Consider the following 18,402-nt stretch of genomic DNA (forward strand, 5'->3'; position numbering starts at 1 on the left):
TCCATAAAGAGGAAATTGAATTGTTTGAGCTAAGAAAATAGAGAGTTTGGCAATGATGATGACAGTAACTAACACCAGCAGAGCCACGGGTGCACAGCAGAAGCGTACAGGACACAGCCAGGGAACATGGTGTAAGGCATGAGCATACTTCCATGCCCTGAGAGCCCAGCCCTGCAGTTCTGCCTCTCCCCGAGCCCCAGCCACAACCTTCATTCAGCTTTATTGCTCCTATACAGCCCTTTTGCCAGACAAACCTGCAGTGTAGCTGCACACAGTTCTCCCAAGTAACAGGATGAGAGGAAATGGGCTCAAGTTGTGCCAGAGGAGGTTTAGACTGGAGATTAGGAAAATATTCTTCAGTAAAAGGATTGTCCAACTTTGGCACAGGCCGCCCAGGGAGCTGGTGGTCCCCATCCCTGGAGGGATTCCAAAGCCATATAGCTGCAGGGCTGAGGGACATGGATTAGTGGTGGCAGGGGGAAGGGTGGGACTTGACGTTAAACAATTCTATGAGACTGCTTCAATCATGTCAACAGCCACCAGCACTCAGCAGTTTGGATCTAAGAGCTGTTACAAACATTCGTTAATATCTAAGTCTTGCTTCTGGCACAAATTGGGGGGGTAGTGAGGACACGTTTCCTAGCTTTGAAACGAAGCTGAAAATGTAAGGTTTTCTTACCCTCACAACCACCACCACATTACTTTCCAGTGGGACAGGAGGCAGAAGAAATCAAAATGTGGAATCAGAAGGGGAAAAGTCGTTGATTACAGCCAAGTGGCTTTAAAGGGAGGAACCTTCAGCTTTATCTTGTAATTAAGGCTGCTGCAACCTGATCAGAATGAGTTCTAGAAAGGTTAGAGAGAAAAAAGGGAGCCTTCCAGCCCTACCTCACCAATAAAGCAGGTCAGAATCGATTAAAATCCACCTAGGAATGACAGCTGGCACCGGGAAGACCCTGGAGAGAGCTTAATTAAATAAGTTTATTGTCTAACGTTTACAGTTGTTCCGTTGCCGCTGTAAAGCGACGAAGGCGTTGTCAGCAGGGGCCCCTCCTTGCCCCGTTCCCTCCCACCAAGGCTGTGAGGAGCCAGACCTGCTTCTCCAGACTCACAGAAGCAAAGTGGACGTGACGTTTCAGTGGCACAGCTTTCACAAGGACATGGTTAAATAAAAGGACTGGGCTGAGCCGCCAGCACGGCAGCGGCTCCCTCCTGTCCCACAAGGGCAAGAAAGCGGCCCAGGCTGCGGCACATCCAGCACAGAACCAGCTCAGGGGTGAGATGAGTATCAGGCTCCAGTAACAGGTTTGCTTGGCCACACTCAGAAGAGAAAGGTGCCCAGGGGGAAAAACACCACGGGGGAATAAGGAGCACCGAGGTCGGTCAGTGATGGGCAAACGCAAGTTTAAAAAAGTAGAGGAAAAAAGCCAAGCCAATGTAAAATGTAAGCTACACAGGAACTTTGCAAGAATACTGGCCCAGGGCAATCTGAACTCAGATTATTGTTTTCCTATTAAGGACAGGGAACTGAATTTAACATTTCACTGCTCTGTGCAAAAACGTTTCACCGATACCCAACTGACACGTATTTCCCATCTCACTGCAGCGGTGGAACAGCAAGGGAGGCGAATTGGTTTCCAGCATTACAGGCAACACTAGATAATACTTAAAACAGGAAAATGTAAACTTCAGTCTTAAGGCAGCTGGTACTAATGCTGCACACAGGCATCACTCAACGCCCGCTACAGTCACGGGACACGTAGCACTTGAGAACGAGTCAAAAGAAAAAGAGCGTTATTGGACTAAATGATGGCGTTGTTGTCAAAATACTTTCCCTTTCACACAAACCATGAAATATTTGGACAGCTAGAAAAATAATGCACCTACTCCTCCAACCTCAGCCTGTTCTTTTACAAAGATTTCAAAGTACTGATAAATAATGGTGACTGCAAGCAGAATGCCAGTGCCGGACCCGATGGCTCCCAGGAAGTCAGCCAGCACTGAAAGGGCACCGATGCACAAGCCCCCGAAGGCAGCGGCTGTGGGGATGTACCTGTACAAAAAAGAAGTAGTTGTAATCATGAGTTTTCATCCCAGGATTCTAATAAAGACAGCTATGACTAAACCAACAAGAATAACGACTAACAAATACAGAGTTGGCAAATGCAACTCTGCCATTAGCTCTCCCTTTTCTGTAGTTGCACAAGTAGAAAGTGAAATAGTTACTGACAGGAAAGCTGGGGAGTAACTGTAAAAATGGGGTTTTCTGTTAAAAGTGTAACATTCTTATGTACATGCGTGCTATGGAACCTCTACAGGACCAAGAATAACTGCTGCAACTTAAATACGTAGGGACAAATCTACCCGTCTCACAGACTGCATCAAATACCACTTTTGTAGGGTCAGCATTTGCAATGAAGCTGGTGAAGTAAAGCACAAATCCTGTGAGGAGCAGCTGAGTGAACCACGGTTGTTCAGCCTGGAGAGAAGAAGGATCAGGGGAAACCTTCTCACTCTCTAGAACTACCTGACAGGAGGTTGTAGTGAGGTGGGGATCAGTCTCTTTTCCCAAGAAACAAGCAACAGGGCAAAAGAAAATGGCCTCAAGTTGTGCCAAGCGAGGTTTAGATTGGAGATGAGGAACGGTTTCTTCCCTAAAAAGTTTGTTAGACACTGGCACAGGCTGCCCAGGGAAGTGGTGGAGGCCCCATCCCTGCAGGGAGCTGTGGGGGCTGAGGGATGTGGGTTAGTGGTAGCTGTGGCAGCGATGGGCTAACAAGTTGGACTCATCTTAAAGGTTCTTAAAGATTCTGTGACTTTAGCTCAGTAATGGTAAGTTAAACACCTGTGAAAATCAAGATATCTTCCAGTTTACAAACATGGAAAAGATTCAACCCAAATTCCCTCATCATGCTCCTCAAACAAGAGAGCCCATAGGTTCATCTCTTACCCATCACTACAAACATGTGCGTTACCAGGGGAGGCACAGCCGGGTGGGAGGAACATTGGCATCTGCAGTGGCAGCAGGTCTCAGATTGTTCCGAGATCCCCTGCTCTCACTCACACCTCCTCACTCCCTTCCCAGCCAGCACTTCCTTACCTGTTCAGCTCGTGAACCATTGAAGTATCCCTGTGGCCTCTCATCACCATTTGCTGTTCTTTGAGCTGCTTGGCAACCTGCAAAAAGCCACCATTTTATGAAAGTGCTGTGGTGTTGAGCTGCCCCCTGCTATTTAGTCTGAGGAACAAGCCATCAGTTGGTAGCTAATCCGTTCTAAGTCAGAGGCAGGGTTGGAACACACGTTGAGCAGAACACCTACATCTTTCGCCGATGAGCCGGACACCTCAATCCAAGTCTTGGAGAAGAACGCACAGGATCCCAACATAAATATGATGTAAACTATGACATGGACAGGATCCTCAAATATGGCACCCATGGATTCTGGAGGAGACAAGTAGTAGCACAGGCCACCAACAGGGTAGGAGCGAGCAGGGCCACCACCACTGACATCCTAGGAGAGGAGAAGGGAAAGGCCTTTAGTGATTTCTCAGCAATCTCTCACATTCCTGACCTGTATTTACACAGGAATTCCTCTTCAATGTTTGAAACAGCTTTTTAACAAGCGTTAAAAAGTAAATATTGCAGTTTTCTGCTGGTTAAATACCAAAGTTCCACGATGAAGTTTATACAGACAAATCATTTCATGTCGTGGAAGAAGGAAAATACTCACTGCCCACTGTCCAAGCAAGTTCACCAAGAAGTTGCCACTGAAACGAACAGACAACATCTGGGAAATGACATAGAGGTTTGAGACTAAGGCAGACTGCAGAATGATGGGAATGTTGGAGGTATAGAAGAGCTTGATGGGGTAACTGCTGTACTGCCCACGGTACCGCGCAGACTTGATGGGCAAATCAACACGGAATCCCTGTGGGAAGGAACACAAAGCACACAGGTTATTTCCAAGCCAGAAGGTATTCCTGGAATGTCCAAAAGCCACCCCTAACCACTGGCTTCTTGCTAGGGAAACAAGGATTGCAAGGTCAGGGACAGTAAAACCCAAAGGCTTTCTGCTGCAGTCTGGACTACAAATGTTGAGGGTTTGTGCTGCTGCCTGGTTGCACTACATTTGTTTTACATAAACATTCTCTCTCATCTGCTAAATGAGATAAAATAACCTCTAAAATACACTTTATTAGAACAGGGTTTGACAAGAGCCTTTAGTGGCTTCTAACTTCACCAGACAGGTAAGGATTGACCTGCTGGAGAGCAGCTCTGCAGAGAGAGACCTGGGAGTCCTGCTTGACAATAAACTAACCATGAGCCAGCAATGCACCCTCGTGGCCAAGAAGGCCAATGGCATCCTGGGGGCATCAAGAAGCGCGTGGGCAGCAAGTTGAGGGAGGATTTGCTCCCCCTCTACTCTGCCCTGGTGAGGCCTCATCTGGAGTCCTGTGTCCAGTTCTGGGCTCCCCAGCTCAAGAGGGACAGAGAACTGCTGGAGAGAGTCCAGTGCAGGGCCACCAAGATGATGAGGGGACTGGAACATCTTCCTTATGAGGAAAGGCTGCAGGAACTGGGGCTGTTTAGTCTGGAGGAGACTGAGGGGAGATCTCATTAACATTTACAGATATCTAAAGGGTGAGTGTCAGGAGGTTGGGACATCCCTTTTTTCTATTGTATCTAGCAACAGGACACGGGGTAATGGGATGAAGCTGGAACACAAAAAGTTCCATTTAAACATAAGAAAAAAACTATCTTCCTTTGAGGGTGAGGGAGCCCTGGCACAGGCTGCCCAGGGAGGGTGTGGAGGCTCCTTCCTTGGAGGTCTTCAAGACCTGCCTGGATGTGTTCCTGTGTGACCTGATCTAGGTGAACCTGCTTCTGCACAGGGGTTGGACTAGATGATCTCTCAAAGTCCCTTCCAACCCCTACCATTCTATGATTCTATGAGTTAATAGTGAACTTTGGTGTAGGCAGCCGAGCATTCTGGCCTTCTGTTTCCTGGGGCAGGCTCCCCTCTGAGAAGACCCAGAAAAAGGCACATGGAGATGAAAAACAAATAATTCAAAATTTTTGCCAACACTCTGACTCAGCAGCTTATAAAACCAAACAAAAACCCCAAACTCTCCTTACATGGTTGTTTTCTAGAACAGGTTTGCATCATGCCCACCCCAAGAAATAAGGCTCTTCAGCTCTGTCCCAAGGTATTACTGTGAGTGTCAAGATCATTATTTGTGTAACACAATCACTGCAGTCCCAGAATCCATTTTTAGTAAAAATACTCTCATATCAAATGTGAGATTGCATCACTGTCTTATACAAGAGTGTGTGGCTATAAAATGTAACAGCTGTACTGTTACAGAGGTATGTTACTGAAACAACACCATTGAAATAAACAGTTCCTTCCTGGCAGCTCAGAGCCTTCCCTTAACTCCACTTTAACTGTTGCACTTTTTCCCAGTGACTGCAGTGTCTGAGGCCCATGCCCTTCCACCTGAGCAGCTGCAGAGCTTTCTCATTTTACCTGAAAATATATGACCACAGCAAATACAAACACTGTGGCGATCAGGTTCATGAGATTGGGCAGGTTCTGTCGGTAAAAAGCCTCCCGCAGAGCCCGGACTTTGTCGGTTCGTGTAGCCAGAAGATGAAATAGTGCAATCACAGCACCCTCAAACTCTGTTCCTGAATGAAGCAAAACAAAGTAAAAAGGAATTTTAAACTATAACTTAAAAACTCTTTTTTGTTTAAAAGAAGTGTTTTCCTTTTGGAAATGTGAAGGATGCCACACATCAGATCAGACACGGGAGAACATCAACGCTGTCGCAACAAATGGATCACAGGATCTGGTTTTAGCTTCTAGAATGTAGAATAATCAACCAAAACATTACTGCTGGTTAAAAAGCAAAATAAACCCAAACCACAAGTCACACATAGGAAATACTCCTTTTTTTCTTTCTTTTTGAGGGGCAGGACAGAGATTGGAAAGAAGAAAGGACCAATGAGGAGGAAAATAGCTTTAGAAAAGCAGTAAAAATGCAACAGACAGAACTACTAAAAACTGGTGAAAATTAAAGCAAACTAAAGGCATGCCTCAGGATTTCAATGCTATGCATTAAACTAGCCAAATTCTTAATGCAAACAGGCTGTATCTTGGTATTTCTATGGTCTCAGGGCGACCAGATGTCAAAGAGTGGCTGAGGAACGCAGAGATAGTAGTCTATGAAGAATCAAACTAACCAGCTGTACAATGTCCTATAACAACCAACAAGAGATGGATCGACTAACAACCAGGGCTCAGTGCTGGGGCCTATTTTGTCTAACAGCTTTTCTGGATGAGGGGATTGAGTGCACCCCCAGTAAATTTGCATATGACACCAAGCTGGGTGGGTGTACACACCTGCTTGAGTGCAGGAAGGCTCTTCAAAGGGACCTGGTGCAACAGGCCAAGTGCTGGATTCTGGGCCACAACAATCCCAGGCAATGCTACAGGCTGGGGCAGAGGCTGGAAAGCAGCCTGGTGGAAAAGGACCTGGGGGTGTTAATCGATGGCAGCTGAGGATGAGCCAGCAGTGTGCCCAGATGGCCAAGGAGGCCAATGACATCCTGGCCTCTATCAGAAATAGTGGGGTCAGCAGGACCAGGGCAGGGATTGTCCCCCTGTACACAGCATTGGTGAGGCTGCACCTTGGATGCAGTGTTCAGTTCTGGGCCCTTCACTACAGGGCCTGTAGCACAGGAGCACTGTGTTCAGAGCCAGGCAACAAAGCTGGTGACGTGTCTGGAGCAGAAGTCTGCTGAGGAACAGCTGAGCGCTGGGGGTGTCTAGCCTAGAGAAGAGGAGGCTGAGGGGAGACATGATCACTCTTTACAACTACCTCTAGGGGAGCTGTAGTGAGGTGGGAGTCCATCTCTTATCTCCAGTAACAAATGACAGAACATGAGAAAATGGATTTAAGTTGTACCAGGGGAGGTTTACATTGAACACCAGGAAGAGCTTTTTCACTGAGAGGGTTATTAAGCATTGGAACTGGCTGCCCAGGGAGGTGGTGGAGTCACAATCCCTAGAGGTACACAAAGGCTCCATAGACTAAGTGCTGAGGGATATGGGTTAGTGATGGGCCTGACAGCGTGAGGTGAGTGGTTGGACTCGATAATCTTAAAGGTCTTTTCATCAAACCGTAACAATTCTGATTCCTCTGAATACACAGAACAATTTCTCTTCCTATTTCTATCAACATAATGATGCTAAAATACGATAACTTCAGTTTGGAAACACAAAAATCTTCAGGCAAGGAGCTGCAAGTCTCATTTTAACTACTGCAATTCAAATGACTAGAGGCAAACGAGTAGATTATTGATCTTCACCTCAGCCAGACAATGTCTTCATCTTCCATTAGACACTTGACTTTAGAAGTTAATCATCACACATTCAAACATGTATTTTAACATCCATCCAATAGCCACCTGATGGTTTATGTACAGTATCCATCCAGTGAAAGGTGTTAGAACTGACTATAACCACACACGTACCTCTGCCAGTGTTGATGGTGGTGGGACTAAAAGCCTTCCAGACAATGGTTTCACAGATGTTGGTTGCAATGAACAAGGAAATTCCAGACCCCAAGCCATAACCTTTCTGTAGCAATTCATCTAACAGCAAGACAATCAAACCAGCAACAAACAGCTGTGGGAAAAGAAATGAAACTGAGCAGAAACAAGAATAAATCAAGAATGAAGTATTAATTCTCTGCTTCAGAACTTTCATCGTGTTGGACACTGATCATCAGGTTTTTCCTCTAAATATAATTCATGCAGAATTTTTGCCCTCTCATGAGCAAATGCCTATGTCTCTCACCTGGCAATGTGATCTCTGTGACTTTTCCACACTAGCACTAGTAAACAGATGACAATAAGCACTTTTTAAAAAGAGGTCTTTAAGTTTGTGCAGCTACTGCTTTGTTTTACAGGATAATGTCTCAAAGCTGCATCTATGCCATTCAGCAATAAGTCCTCCATGGTACCAAACAGCAGCTACTGCTTTCAAAGTCTGACAATTCCTCTATTTCAAATTCTCCTTTCTGAAACATTTTTGATATGAAGTATGCCAGCTTTCTCCTCCTTTATGGAGCACTTACAATTTCTCATACACTTACAGAGAGATACAAAGGACATGTGTTATAGCATTAAAAATAAACAAAAGGCAACCAGATATGAAAAGATTTTTCCTTCCAGCTATACTGTAACCAACCACTCTCAGTTACATACAAAATAGCTCATTACAAACCTGAATTATAATAAGAAGACAAATTCCAGCACCCATTTCAGCAGGATCTCCATACATTCCAGTCATAACGTACACAATGGCTTGCCCAATGGTAATAATCATCCCAAATACTAAAACAAGAAAGAAAGCAAATCATTTTTAAAAAATCTGCTGAAATCACCTACCAAAGAAATCTCACATCTAGTATCACTTAGGCAGGCTGCTTTCCCAAGAACAGAAATGTGCTCATTAATCTTAACTGAACAGTGCTTACATTTCTGAGCTCCATTAAACAAGGCTCTGTCTTTTGGAGTATCACCAACCTCAATGATCTTCGCCCCAGCTAGCAGCTGCATGATCAAACCAGATGTCACAATAGGTGAGATACCCAATTCCATCAAAGTACCTGAACAGGAAGAAAAATTAACACAATTCCCATATCTGAGTAGTGATTTCAGGGTAAGGAAGGATGACATAATAAAATGAAACCACATACAACTCCATAACCATGTAGAACCAGAGAACAGTTTGGGTTGGAAGAGACCTTAAAGATCACCTATTCCAACCCCTCTTGCACCTGACCAGGTTGCTCTAAGCCATCCAACCTGCCCTTGAACACTGCCAGGGATGGGGCAGCCACAGCCTCTCTGGCCAACCTGTGCCAGTGTCTCACCACTGTAAAGAACTTCTTCCTACCATCTAACCTAAACCTCCTCTCAGTTTGAAGCCATTACCCTTTGTCCTGTGACTACAAGCCCATGGCCTCTGTAAAAAGTCCTTCTCTGGCTTTCTTGTTAGTCCCTTTAGATACTGGAAAGCTGCTAGGCCTCCCCAGAGCCTTCTCTTCTCCAGGCTCCACAATCCCAAGTCTCTCAGTCTGTCTTCATTTTCCAGTCAATACTCTCATACTACACACTACTGCTATTTGAATGGCAGGGCAAAAGATCCCCTGCCCCATACATTAATAAGAATCATCCTAAAACTTGAGAATCAAGACTGATCTCATCTGTATGTTCACTGCTTCAGGGTTTAGGGATGAGACTCCAGCTCAATCAAGCCTTCACCACCTCTATCTCAACTCTGTCCCACACAGGTCCACTGTATATCAGGTCAAGGGAGCTTCTGCTCCCCCTCTGCTCTGCCCTGGTGAGGCCTCATCTGGAGTCCTGTGTCCAGTTCTGGGCTCCTCAGCTCAAGAGGGACAGAGAATTTCTGGAGAGGCCAGTGCAGGGCCACCAAGATGATGAGGGGACTGGAACATCTTTCATATGAGGAAAGGCTGCGGGAGCTGGGGCTGTTTAATCTGGAGAAAGGAAGACTGAGGTGGAACCACGTTAATATTTTTAAGTACTTAAAAGGTGGAAGGCACATTTTTTTCTGTAGTGTCCAGTGACAGGACTGGGAGTAATGGGACATAAACTGGAACACAAAAGGCCCCACTTAAACACCAGGAGAAAGAGGGAACCATGGCACAGGCTGCCAAGTGAGGGTATAGAGTGTTCTTCTCTGGAGGTTTCCAAACCCAAGTGGACACCTTCCTCTGGGACCTGATCGAGGTGAACCTGCTTTAGCAGGGGTTTGGACTAGATGATCTCTAGAAGTCCCTTCCAACCCCCACCATTCTGTGATTCTATGAAACCCCATTCCAAAGATGAAGTAACCCTCAAGTATCAGTCAATTTTAATTACATCTGCATTAGGAACTCTACAAGGTGACTTAACAGGACATCTGAGTTTTACAAAATGTAACAGTCAACTGTTTTTGTCTTGGTCAGTTGACACTGATACAAAACAAATCAAGCCCCTCTGCTCACCTCTGTTGGACGCAAGGATGACTCGCATCCAATAGAATGGATCGGCAGAATCTGATGACATGATTCCAAACAAAGGTATCTGTCAAAGCCCACAACAGCATTAAGCAGACAGTCAAAGAAAGCATGCATTCATCCAAAAAAATTATCATGCTATGATTTAACTTTTACACTGTTTAATATCATTTACTCCAACTTGGTATTAATTAAACCAGAGATACTAACACCATTATATAAACCCTCCAGCCGGGGTATGACTCACGGGACTAAACTGAGAGCCTTCAACAAGAAAAAGCAGAACCTCCTAGAAAGAAGAGTCAGTGCAAATAAACCAGATTACTGAAACTGAAGGTGTAAATGCCTGACATGTGGTTCTGGAGGAATACAACTCCCCCAAAGAACCAAAAAACATGAAATAAATAGGTTAGTCACCAAAAATCAGGAACAGAATGGACAGTGAAAACTGTAGCAAAAACATCTTTGAGAAGACAGAAGAAAACAGGTTTTAAATTCTTTTTAAACAGTCCTAACCAGTAGAAATTTCAGTAGAAATTAAAAATAAACTACAATGCAAATATCTTCCTCCAGCAAGTTTAAATATTCAACTTCTACAGCTAGGAATATGTTTTAAAATATCCCATAGGAAATGTCAAAGTCAGTCAAATTTATACAAAACCTCTGATACTCCATATGTCAGTACTGAGGGATTTTGAGCCCTTTAAAACTCTTCTTAATGTCAAAACCAGTAGATTAGGAATCCAGGCAATCTTATAAATTAATGCTTGAAAACTCTTGATTTCCATATTCAACTACAACACTCTATAATACAGAACCAAAATCCTAGTTATGCCTCTGCCCAGCAGTTAGGAAACACAGATAAACTACATGTTCTTCTAGCTCTAGTATCATTCCCATCTACTCCTTCCAAAAAGCGCAGGTAGGTGTAAGAGATGGATTTTAGCCTTTCAACAGTCCTTTAGAGTTGGAAATAAAAATTATTAAGCTACTGCTCCAGAGTCTGGAATGGGTAAGTTAATAATTACAACTTAAAAGAGCTTGTTCTGAACGTGTATAGTTCATTTCAAATCTCCTAAGAGGTCTACAAGTTCTAAAAAATATGTATCAAGTAACACATTGATTCTTCTTTTCTGCAATATCTAAGCACTGTAACAAAAAAAGACAACAACAAAACCAACACTATGTGTTTTACAGTCTAAGTACAGGTTCCAGGAAATATTGCAACTGTGAGTAATAAAGGTCATGTAAATGTTTGCAATGGAGAGGTTTGAGCTAGTTTTTTGTCAGTCTATTCACAAAAAAACAATGTCGATTTAAACACCTCAGAAACGTTCTTCTGCAATCTTTACAACCCATTGGCTTGTTCTAGGGCAAAAACAGTCACGTTATTTCAGCTTGGCTGTCTACCCTGCAGCCAGTATCATCACTTGATAGGAGCTTTTGTATAACAAGAAGAAACATTACATACTTTAGACTAAATAGAAAGCAGCTTCTGAAAACATGTACAGTCCATAAGAAAAGACTATTTCAGTGAATCGAATTTCTTTACCTGAACTTCAAATACTGAACTATAAAAATCCACAACTGGGAGGTCAATGTGAAACAAGAACTTCTCACACTTTTTGCATTCTATTTTATACACACATTTTCTGAAACACAGAAAGCATCAACACCTACCTGGCAGCATACTAAGAAAATGAAGAGGGTGATAGCCGTCCATAGTACCTTCTCTCTGAACTGGATCTACAGGACAGATTGTAGAGATCAAGCTGTTCATTGTACATACAACTTTCATGGTACCCTCACGTCAGTACTAGATGCCATTATCATTCAGAATTAAATGCAAAGATATTCAGCCAGAAGGCATAATTTCTCATTAAACTCATTGTTAAAGATTTCAGGTTTTATAGAGAGAGACAGTCACAATTTCTGTGGAGTCAAAGAAAACTTATAGGTAAGGCATCTGGCAGACATTCAGTGAGTAGAATATATTTTCTATGTAGTGTTCCAATACAGTGAGAATTTGACAGGAAAGCAATAGCATGGCTGAAAACACAGACATACCAGAACAAACATGAAAGATTAATGCAAAAAAACCCTTATCTCCAGTGATTAGTGCTCTGGGCTTCAACAGATTGGAGGCACCGTTTTGTAAGGCTGGAAGTTGTAAAACTAAAGCACTATAAAGGTTTTGAAGAGATTTAACTGCTGTGAAGACAGGTGATAAAACTCAGAAGAACCATAAGGTTTGGATAGCAATAAAAAATATTTAGATTTTAAGTATTCAAAGAGTGTTAGGGGAAAACTAATTTCACCATTATGTTCACAGACACAGACCCCAAAATCATTTTTAAAGACCTTTTTTTTATTGATGTAGATTACTTTAAAAAGAATGTCAGATCAATAATCATTAGTCACAACATTTGAGGCAACCGTAATTAGTGCCAGGTGCAAGGAGAGAAAAATTACAAGATTTAAGTTTAAATCAGAACTATCAAAAGCATGAGATAGAAAGAAATGCACTCAAAGAGACCAGAGAGTGCTAGGGTGCAGCGTTACGTTCAGGTTCCCACCTCTCCTCCACGGACCGTAAAGATTAGGGTAAGTGTGTTCACTGTAGGCAAGAGTACAGTAGCTAGTAAAACGTGACATGAACTACCATGTAAGCTAGATACAGCAGAAACACTAGTTTCCTGCCTCCAACCACTGAATCTGCCTGTAGAGAAGTAACAAGAAAAAGGATTAGTGCCTCATTTTGTAAGTAGCGAACACCCACATATGAGAAACTACAAACTGATGCAGCAACACTGCTCCTCCAGCAAAAGAAAACCCACAAACACTCTGTGTCTTTGTAAGTGAAATCGTGCACTTACTCAGAAGCAAAATAATCCCAGTAATTTAATTTATTTACTAATGCTGCCTCACTCTTCTAAAAGAAAGAGGCCAGGTGCTAAAAATAACGACAGTTTAAAGAATAAAAACAGTGACAGAGACAAACAAACCCAAATAGTCTCTTGTGTTAGACATTATGCTGGGTTGACTCACTTTACCAAGTACTGTTTCAATTTGACAATTCAGATTTTAAGTATAGGCTTGTAAAAAATCTGTACTTCACTAACCCAGTTATTTCTGCAGCCCAACAGTTGACTTTAGCTTCAATCGAGCTCTACAACTGCTGTGTCTCTCTCTTTAACTGCGGTGAATGGGAGCATTAGAGAAACTGTGCATCACCCAAATGACAATTATTCACAAGGAGGACTGTGTCTATGATTCAAAAAAAGGAAAAAAAAAGAAAAAGGAAGCATCCAAATCCATATGCCAGGAACAGCAAAATACAGGCTGGTACCAAAATATTCCAGTCACAAACAACAACAAGCACAGGGACAGATGAGATTCAATTGGACGTTTTATTCCTTTGATATTTTTCTTAAAACTCAGGAAAATGAAGGGGCTTAAGCATCATCATCTTGGTGTTCTGAACAGTGTGTTCTACTTAGAAGAATCTGTGCACAGGAGGGAAATACTGCAAAATACATAAGTAGCAGATGCTTCTGTTAATCAAGTTGTCCAAAACACAAGAGCAACACTCCCCAGTGACAGAAAAAGCACACTTCCCTCACCAACAATATGGCAAAATGATTCAAGGTGAGACCAAATGAAGCAAAACTTCACCTGCACTTCACAATCAACAAAAGTTTTGGGAAAACAGATTTCTTTTTCTATTTTGTTATCTTCATTTCCTGTCCTGGCCTTAACCAATCCACTAAAACCATTACTAATGATATCTGCCAGTGACAGCTTGCAAGAAAACAATAAATAACAAAGAATTACAGTTATACAGAATGATCTCGGTAACTTGATAAACTACCCACAAGCAAGGAACATAAAGTGGTCAACAGGCTCTTCAGTCTAGGAAAGATTTTCACTTCACATTTGTACAAAGCTGGCAACTTGCAGTCATTGCCTAGACAGTGACCTAGATAGTAATAAAGACAAAGTGACCCAATTAGAGAGGACAGGAATCTCATCACCTCTCTGGGCACCACAGAATCGTAAGGGTTGGAAGGGACCTCTAAAGATAATCCAGTCCAACTCCCCTGCCAGAGCAGGACCACCTAGAGTAGGTCACACAGGAACTCGTCCAGGTGGGTTTGGAATGTCTCCAGAGAAGGAGACTGCACAGCCCACGTGGGCAGCCCCTTCCAGTGCTCCCTCATCTGAACCGGGAAGAAGCTTTTCCTTGTGTTTCTTTGGAACCTCTTACGTTCCAGCTTGTACCTGTTACCCTTTGTCCTATCACTGGACATCACTGAGAACATCCTGGCTCCATCCTCCTGACACCCATCCTTTATGTATTTGTAAACATTAATGAGGTCACCCCTCGGTCTCCTCTTCTCGAAGCTAAAAATCCCCAGCTCCCTCAGCCTTTCATCAGAAGGGAGATGCTTCACTCCATCATCTTTGTGGCCCTACACTGAACTCTCTCCAACAGCTCCCTGTCCTCCGTGAACTGAAGGGCCTAGAACTGGACACAATATTCCAGATGTGGTCTCACAAAGGCAGAGTAGAGGGGGAGGAGAACCTCTCTCCACCTACTGCCCACACCTCTTCTAATAAACCCCAGGATGCCATTGGCCTTCTTGGCCACAAGGGCACATTGCTGGCTCATGCTCATCCTGTTGTTCACCAGGACCCCAGGTTCCTTTCCACTGTACAGCTCTCTAACAGTTCATTCCCCAAACTGTATGGGTACATGGGGTGATTCTTTCCTGGATGCTGATAGAGGGCATGGGTAGATCTATTCCTCTCTGGCAAACAGAAAGGGAGGAGGAAAAAATCCCAAGAGAAAAAAATCTCAGCTGACAATGAGCTTTACAGAAACATCAATATCTGTGGATTTGTCTTAGCTTCTTCTTCCCATCCACATCACTGGATGGAAGTGAGATGGATGCAACCAAACAAATCACAGATATACCATAAATCAGCACTGACAGTTTGCAGCAAGGTTCACTGCTGCAGCTGCAAAGATGGGTACATTCCCCCCAGATCTGGTGCATCCAAATCTTAGCCCAGAGTCTGGCTCTGGAGATTCCTGCTCTGAAGATGCTTTGATTTGATTGAAGATTTGATTGGAAACCTGTCCCGAGAGGGAAAGATGCTGGAAAACAACATGGAAAAACAGCAGAAAGAGCCACAGGATAAATCCCAATCCTTTTAAAAATATCCATTCCAGAGGGAAGTAATCAGCAGAACCTTCTCCAATCCAGGAGGCTTGGCTATGGTTACTGGCACAAACATCTCTGCATCCAGTCCTAACCTTTGGGAACAGAGGATTATCTTGGGTGCTGTCATGTTCCCATGCATGTCCTTTTAAGAATATTAAAAAAATCAACATTTAGCACTTCAGGAATTTTCAGGCCATTCATGACAATTAATATTAGGTAAACTTGTTTCTCTAATTAGAACTTCTGTCACCCATGTGATATGTGTTTGCTTGAGTTTTGGAAGTAAAAGCAGTGAGGTTTTGGGGGTTTTTTGACAAGTCAGATCTCTTTGTGATCTGTGGAAATTAACTAATTTTAATCTAAAAAATGTGATGGGAAATGGAAGGAGTTTCTAGGGCCAGGAACTAGACAGATCAGCTGTAAATGAGCTCAATTCACCGATTTCAGAACAAAGAAAGGTGTCACTTCCAGTAGAACAAGGAGCTGCACCTGAACTATACCACAGATCACTTTCCCACTTCACCGAGGTGAATCACAGCTATAGGAGTAGAAAATCCTTTGTGGGGAAGGAAGAACTACACTTGTGGTTCCTGAAGTACAGTACAAGCCTTTTCAAAGTAATATGTAAATCAGCCCAAAGACCAGAGCTGTAACCAGTACTCAAAGCCAATGGTGGTATCCACCGGGGGAAAAAAATACCCTTGAAAACTCTGTTCTAGTATATTAAAATAGATCTAAACATATGGAGCTAAAACTAAACAAACTTAATCTAGAGAGGAAATTTTTGCTTTTTTAACTTAGCATAATTATCAAGTGAAACAACTTACCAGAAGGCTGTTAAGAACTCATCATCACTGCAATCTTTTGCTTTAACATGGATTTCCCCTCCTCCAAAGGACACATCTTACTTTAGGGCCCACTGTCTGTATTTATATTGGAGTGTGGACTTCAATATCACAATATTCTCTTACCTTTGAGCCAATAAAAGTAAGAACATAACGTGGCACTCACTTTTCTCTCTGGTTTCTGGATTTCAGGTAACACTGCACAGAATGGCTTAATAACTTCTAAAAATTTTACTGCTCCAGAAAAACAAACACACACACAAAATAAAAGAGAAAAACACATTAATGAACCTTTATGAATGTATAAAGCTTCCTACAACTGTATTTAACTTCTAGGAGAAAAAATAAAGTGTAACGCTTCCTAAGTTAATTACTTCATCAACTTATACTGTAATTCAATGTCTGAAAACTAATGTACTCTTCTTTAAACTGTTGAAAACCAAGCAAAAAATGTAAAAGAAATATCTATTTTTAATCAGATTTTGCCCACTCTTTTTTCCCCAGCTGGAATAATTTTAGACAAGAAGCAGCACTGTATACATCACTAGAAGTGAACTAAATTGTATTCCAGATAAAAATAAATGACCTAGTAGCAGTCTGTGCTAGTTAAACACAAGAGCAAAGGATACTGACATAAAAAACCATCCATGTAAAGGTTAGTATTGGGGCTTTTACAGAAGTATTTAGCTGAGAAAATAATCAATTGCTAAAATATGTTTAGAAATCATAATTTTAATCACTGCTACTTGTTCTGATGAGAACCTAAGCAGATTTTATCTTAACTTTCGATACATATCTCTTGAGAGTTTCACCTTTAATAACACAGAAAATCTCAACAGCTGGAGGTGTTTCTAGGGAAAAAAGAAATGAAAATCAAAGCACATGTGCTTTGTGGGTAACTTCTCCAAAACCTGCACATTATTCCCAGCCTCAACACACGGGCACTACCACGGGTGACAGTCACCGGTACCTCGACAAAGGAAATGCTTTTATGACACTGTAAGCCAAGTTCAGTAACATTTTGGTCGAAATTCCATGTTTACTTCTACACTTCGCTGTGACATATTTCTCCTTTATTTAATCCAAGCCCTCAGACAGCTCATCAAAAGACGCATCCTGCTCCACAGAAGGTGGCAGAGCTCCCATGTTAAAATACTATGGCCAAAGGTGAATGAAAACCCACCAACCCAGCAGCAAGGAGTGACAAGCCCCACGCTCTGCCCGGCCGAGAGTAGGCTGTCCCCCTGTCGCCGCCCGGCCGGGCTGCAGCGGGGCGGGCAGCGCAGGCACCGGCCGCGTCCTCCCCTCACAGCGGCAGAGCTCCTGCTCCCCGGAGCCGCTGCCTCGCGTCCCGCGCGGGCTCCCCGAGCCGCCCCCGCCCCGGTCCGTACTCACTGCCCATGGCGGCGGCGGGGCCGGCCGCTGCCTCGGCCGCTGCCTCAGCCGCTGTCACCGCCGCTCCCCTCCGCCGCCGGCCGGCGCCCTCACGTGACGCCGGCCGCAAGCCCCAGCGCCACCGTGCGCGCAGGCAACGCTGCGGACGCCTACCCCTGCCCTGAGCAGACGGCGCTCCCGGCGCGGCGGGGACGCGCGGCAGCGCCGCCGCTAACGGCTCACGGGGTAACGCCGCGCTCCCTCTTCCGAGGCGAAGGGAACGGGATCCACGGCGGAGCGCCAGCCGCTAACGGGGCGGCGCAGGCTGTCTGCGGGCAGCCGTGAGGCCGAAGGACCCGCTTGCAGCCGTGCTCCCAGTGTGCCCTGCGCGACGTGCAGCGGCGGTTGTCGCTCAGGGGTAGGTGCGGGCCCGGAGCGCCCCTCAGCTCCCCTCTCCCCGGCCTCAGCTCCCCTCACCCGCTCAGCGCGGCCTCTGGCTGCGGCCCGTTGTGCGCGGAGAGGAAACGATCTTCTTCCGAGTGGCAGCTTTGTCCGTATCTTCTTAGTTCTCTGTGATTTCGCGTAGGTTTCATTGATGTTGTCGGTACATTGATTCCGGCGGCCAAGGGCATCCCGGCTCGTATCAGCAATAGTGTGGCCAGCAGGGCCAGGGCAGAGATTGTCGCCCTGCACTCGGCATTGCTGAGGCCACAGCTCGAGTGTTGTGCTCAGTGTTAGGCCCCTCCGTACAAGAGGAACTCTGAGATGCTGGAGCATGGCCAGACACAGGCACTGGACTTGGGGAAGGGTCTGGAGCACAAATGTGATGAGAAGCAGCTGAAGGAACTGGGGGTGTTCAG

At 44.2% G+C, this 18,402-nt stretch overlaps 1 protein-coding gene across 5 annotated transcripts; it reads right to left on the minus strand.

The window, feature by feature from the left end:
* Positions 1-961: 961 nt before the first annotated feature.
* Positions 962-17,658, minus strand: SEC61A2 (SEC61 translocon subunit alpha 2). 5 transcript variants are annotated; one of them, XM_062020026.1, is made up of 13 exons: positions 17,564-17,658; positions 16,335-16,402; positions 12,758-12,814; positions 11,776-11,841; positions 10,084-10,162; positions 8,545-8,676; positions 8,292-8,401; positions 7,538-7,691; positions 5,529-5,689; positions 3,732-3,929; positions 3,321-3,512; positions 3,101-3,177; positions 962-2,053 (listed from the first exon to the last, which is right to left on the minus strand). In XM_062020026.1, the coding sequence occupies exons 1-13, from the start codon at positions 17,568-17,570 to the stop codon at positions 1,867-1,869; spliced, it is 1,488 nt and encodes a 495-aa protein (XP_061876010.1). In that variant the 5' UTR covers positions 17,571-17,658; the 3' UTR covers positions 962-1,866. The 5 variants fall into 5 exon arrangements, with proteins under 5 accessions (XP_061876010.1, XP_061876003.1, XP_061876025.1 ...); XM_062020019.1 differs by having other exon boundaries at positions 12,672-12,814; positions 16,295-16,402; XM_062020041.1 differs by lacking the exon at positions 12,758-12,814 and adding an exon at positions 16,151-16,246 and having other exon boundaries at positions 17,560-17,658.
* Positions 17,659-18,402: the final 744 nt, after the last annotated feature.

The sequence above is a fragment of the Colius striatus genome, chromosome 1, assembly GCF_028858725.1.
Source record: "Colius striatus isolate bColStr4 chromosome 1, bColStr4.1.hap1, whole genome shotgun sequence".
Classification (NCBI taxonomy): domain Eukaryota; kingdom Metazoa; phylum Chordata; class Aves; order Coliiformes; family Coliidae; genus Colius; species Colius striatus.

Excerpts from the sequence above, each read along its gene's own strand:
- SEC61A2 (XM_062020019.1), bottom strand. Across the intron at positions 7,692-8,291 it reads GTCTTCTTATTATAATTCAG|CTGTTTGTTGCTGGTTTGAT; the intron begins GTTTGTAATGAG and ends CTTTTCCCACAG. Across the intron at positions 2,054-3,100 it reads ATGGTTCACGAGCTGAACAG|GTACATCCCCACAGCCGCTG; the intron begins GTAAGGAAGTGC and ends TTTTTTGTACAG.